The 2,048-nt window shown below is 68.0% G+C and overlaps 1 protein-coding gene across 1 annotated transcript in view; it reads right to left on the bottom strand.

The window, feature by feature from the left end:
- RAPGEFL1 (Rap guanine nucleotide exchange factor like 1) overlaps positions 1–1,991 on the bottom strand; it is a gene marked incomplete at its 3' end in the record, with an annotated part of 6,598 nt that extends 4,607 nt beyond the window's left edge. The window contains exons 1-7 of the mRNA XM_031064761.1: positions 1,888–1,991; positions 1,373–1,523; positions 1,203–1,300; positions 648–760; positions 319–486; positions 141–238; positions 3–53 (exon numbers count right to left, since the gene is read on the bottom strand). Coding sequence (XP_030920621.1) covers positions 3–53; positions 141–238; positions 319–486; positions 648–760; positions 1,203–1,300; positions 1,373–1,523; positions 1,888–1,991 — 783 coding nt within the window. The remainder of the gene's footprint in view (positions 1–2; positions 54–140; positions 239–318; positions 487–647; positions 761–1,202; positions 1,301–1,372; positions 1,524–1,887) is intronic.
- Positions 1,992–2,048: the final 57 nt, after the last annotated feature.

The following is a 2,048-nucleotide window of genomic DNA, read 5'->3' as shown; positions in this document are numbered from 1 at the left end:
CGGTGGTTCTCGGTGTCCCCCGGCACCACCTGGATCTCCTCGGGCAGTGGCACCTGCCAGGGGACACCGGACAGGGCGCTCAGGGTCGCCCCGCTCTGCACGGGGGGTGATGGCGATGCTCTTGGGGTGTCCCCACTCACCAGCGAGTCGAAAGTGTCCCTGGTGCAGGCGAAGAGGTGGCTGTTGATGCCCAGGGTGGTGAACACGCACTCCTCGCTGGGCTGCAGCACCGCTTTCTCTGCCGAGGGGCACAGAGCGGGGGTCAGCACCGGGAGGGACCCCCCAGCCCTGCCCCAGCCCCCCCAGCCCCATGGGCACCTCCGGACGAGGCCATGGTGACGAGGATGAGGGCGTCCCCGCGGGCGCTCTGCTCCTCCGAGTACTGCAGCTTCTCGGTGACCGAGGCCAGGATGTCCTGCACCGAGGCCGACAGGCGGCTGCGGATGGTGACGTACGAGTGGTCGGGCATGTACACGCGGCAGAAAACTGGGGAGAGGGCCGGGGGGTCAGCGCCGGGCACCCCCACACCACCCCGGCACTGCCCTCCGGGGAAACTGAGGCACGGAGCGGGCACGGAGCACACCCGGTCCCATGGTGGGTCACGGAGGGGACGCCGGTGCCTCTCAGGTCCCCTCAAAGTCACTCACTCTCGTCAGAACCCCGGAATGCCACCCGGGTCTGCAGGCAGGAGTCGATGCGGCGGAAATGCCGGAACAGCGGCTTCACCTGCTTGTTCGGGGGGGGGGTCTCGTCGGCCACCCTGGGGGGGCACAGACAGGGCTCAGACAGGGCCCGGAGCCCGGGGCTGCACCCCGAGACCCGAGGGTGGGCACAGGGGGAGGGTGCAGAGGGGAGGGGTCCGAGGCTGCCATGGCGAGGGCGTGAGGGGGGAGCAAAGTTGGATGTGAAGGTGCAACCAGGAGGGCACCAGGGCGGGTGACCCCTCCAGCCGCTGGGCACCCCCAAGGGTCACAACTCCTTGTCCTTCTTGGGAACTCCCTGACCCACAGGGACCCTCTGCCCTTCCCAGGGACCTCCTAACCCAGAGGGAACCTCAGGACCGAGGGAACTTTGTCCTACAGAGACCCCAGACCCCACAGGACACCCTGCCCTCCTTGGGAACCCCTGACCGATGGTGACCCCTGGTCCCCCAGGGACCCCCGACCCCAGGAACCCCCAGGACCCCCTGACCCTCTTCTCACTTGAGCTCCACAGTCTCCACGAGCTGGTGCAGCTTGATGATCTCGTCCTCCAGCTCGTGGTACAGGGACGTGTCCTTCATGATGAGCAGGTAAAGTTCCTGTGGGGCGAGAGGGGTCAGAGCCGGGACTCCTGACACTGAGGGGAGGGGACACGGGAAGGGGACACCCACCTTGATGACCTTCCCGGCGCTCTCCTCCTCCTGCAGCAGCCCCTTGTAGGTGTCGAGGAAGTGCAGCAGCACGGCCAGCACCGCCCGCTTGCGCCGCAGCCCCGAGCCCTCCTCCCAGCGCGCCGGGGGGCTGCCCGCCGCCAGCACGAAGGTGCCGCTGTCAAGGAGGTGCCACGGCAAAGAGAGACCCTCGGCCACCCCCCAGCACCCGCCGCGCCGAGGGTCGTTGTGCCCTCCCTGGTGGCACCACACTGCCCACCTTGCCCCCAAATCCTCGTGGCACCCCAATCCCCTTTTGCTGCTCCTTGCAACCCCCATGCCCACCGTTCTGCCACCCTTGTGCCAGCTCCACGGCACCCTGGTGCCCATGCTGGTGCCCTCCTGGTTGCACCTTGATGCCAACTCTTGTGCCACCACCGTGTCCCCTTCACGGCCCACCCTCACTGCACCCCAATACCCTCCTGATGCCCAGCCCCGGACCCCTCCTCATCCACCCCCGTGGCCCCCCAGGATATTGCTGGTGCAGCTGCTGCAGGAAGCGCTCGGTGGGGAACAGCGAGGAGTGGGTGAGCACGATGTCATCCAGCAGCGACTCTGGGGGGACAGGGAGGACAGACATGGGCACATCCCCCCTCCCCAAAGCCCCAAAGAGCCCCCCGACACCTCCCCCCTGCTC

Source organism: Geospiza fortis, unplaced genomic scaffold, assembly GCF_000277835.1.
Source record: "Geospiza fortis unplaced genomic scaffold, GeoFor_1.0 scaffold992, whole genome shotgun sequence".
Classification (NCBI taxonomy): Eukaryota; Metazoa; Chordata; class Aves; order Passeriformes; family Thraupidae; genus Geospiza; species Geospiza fortis.
This window is presented reverse-complemented; position numbering and strand designations above follow the sequence as displayed.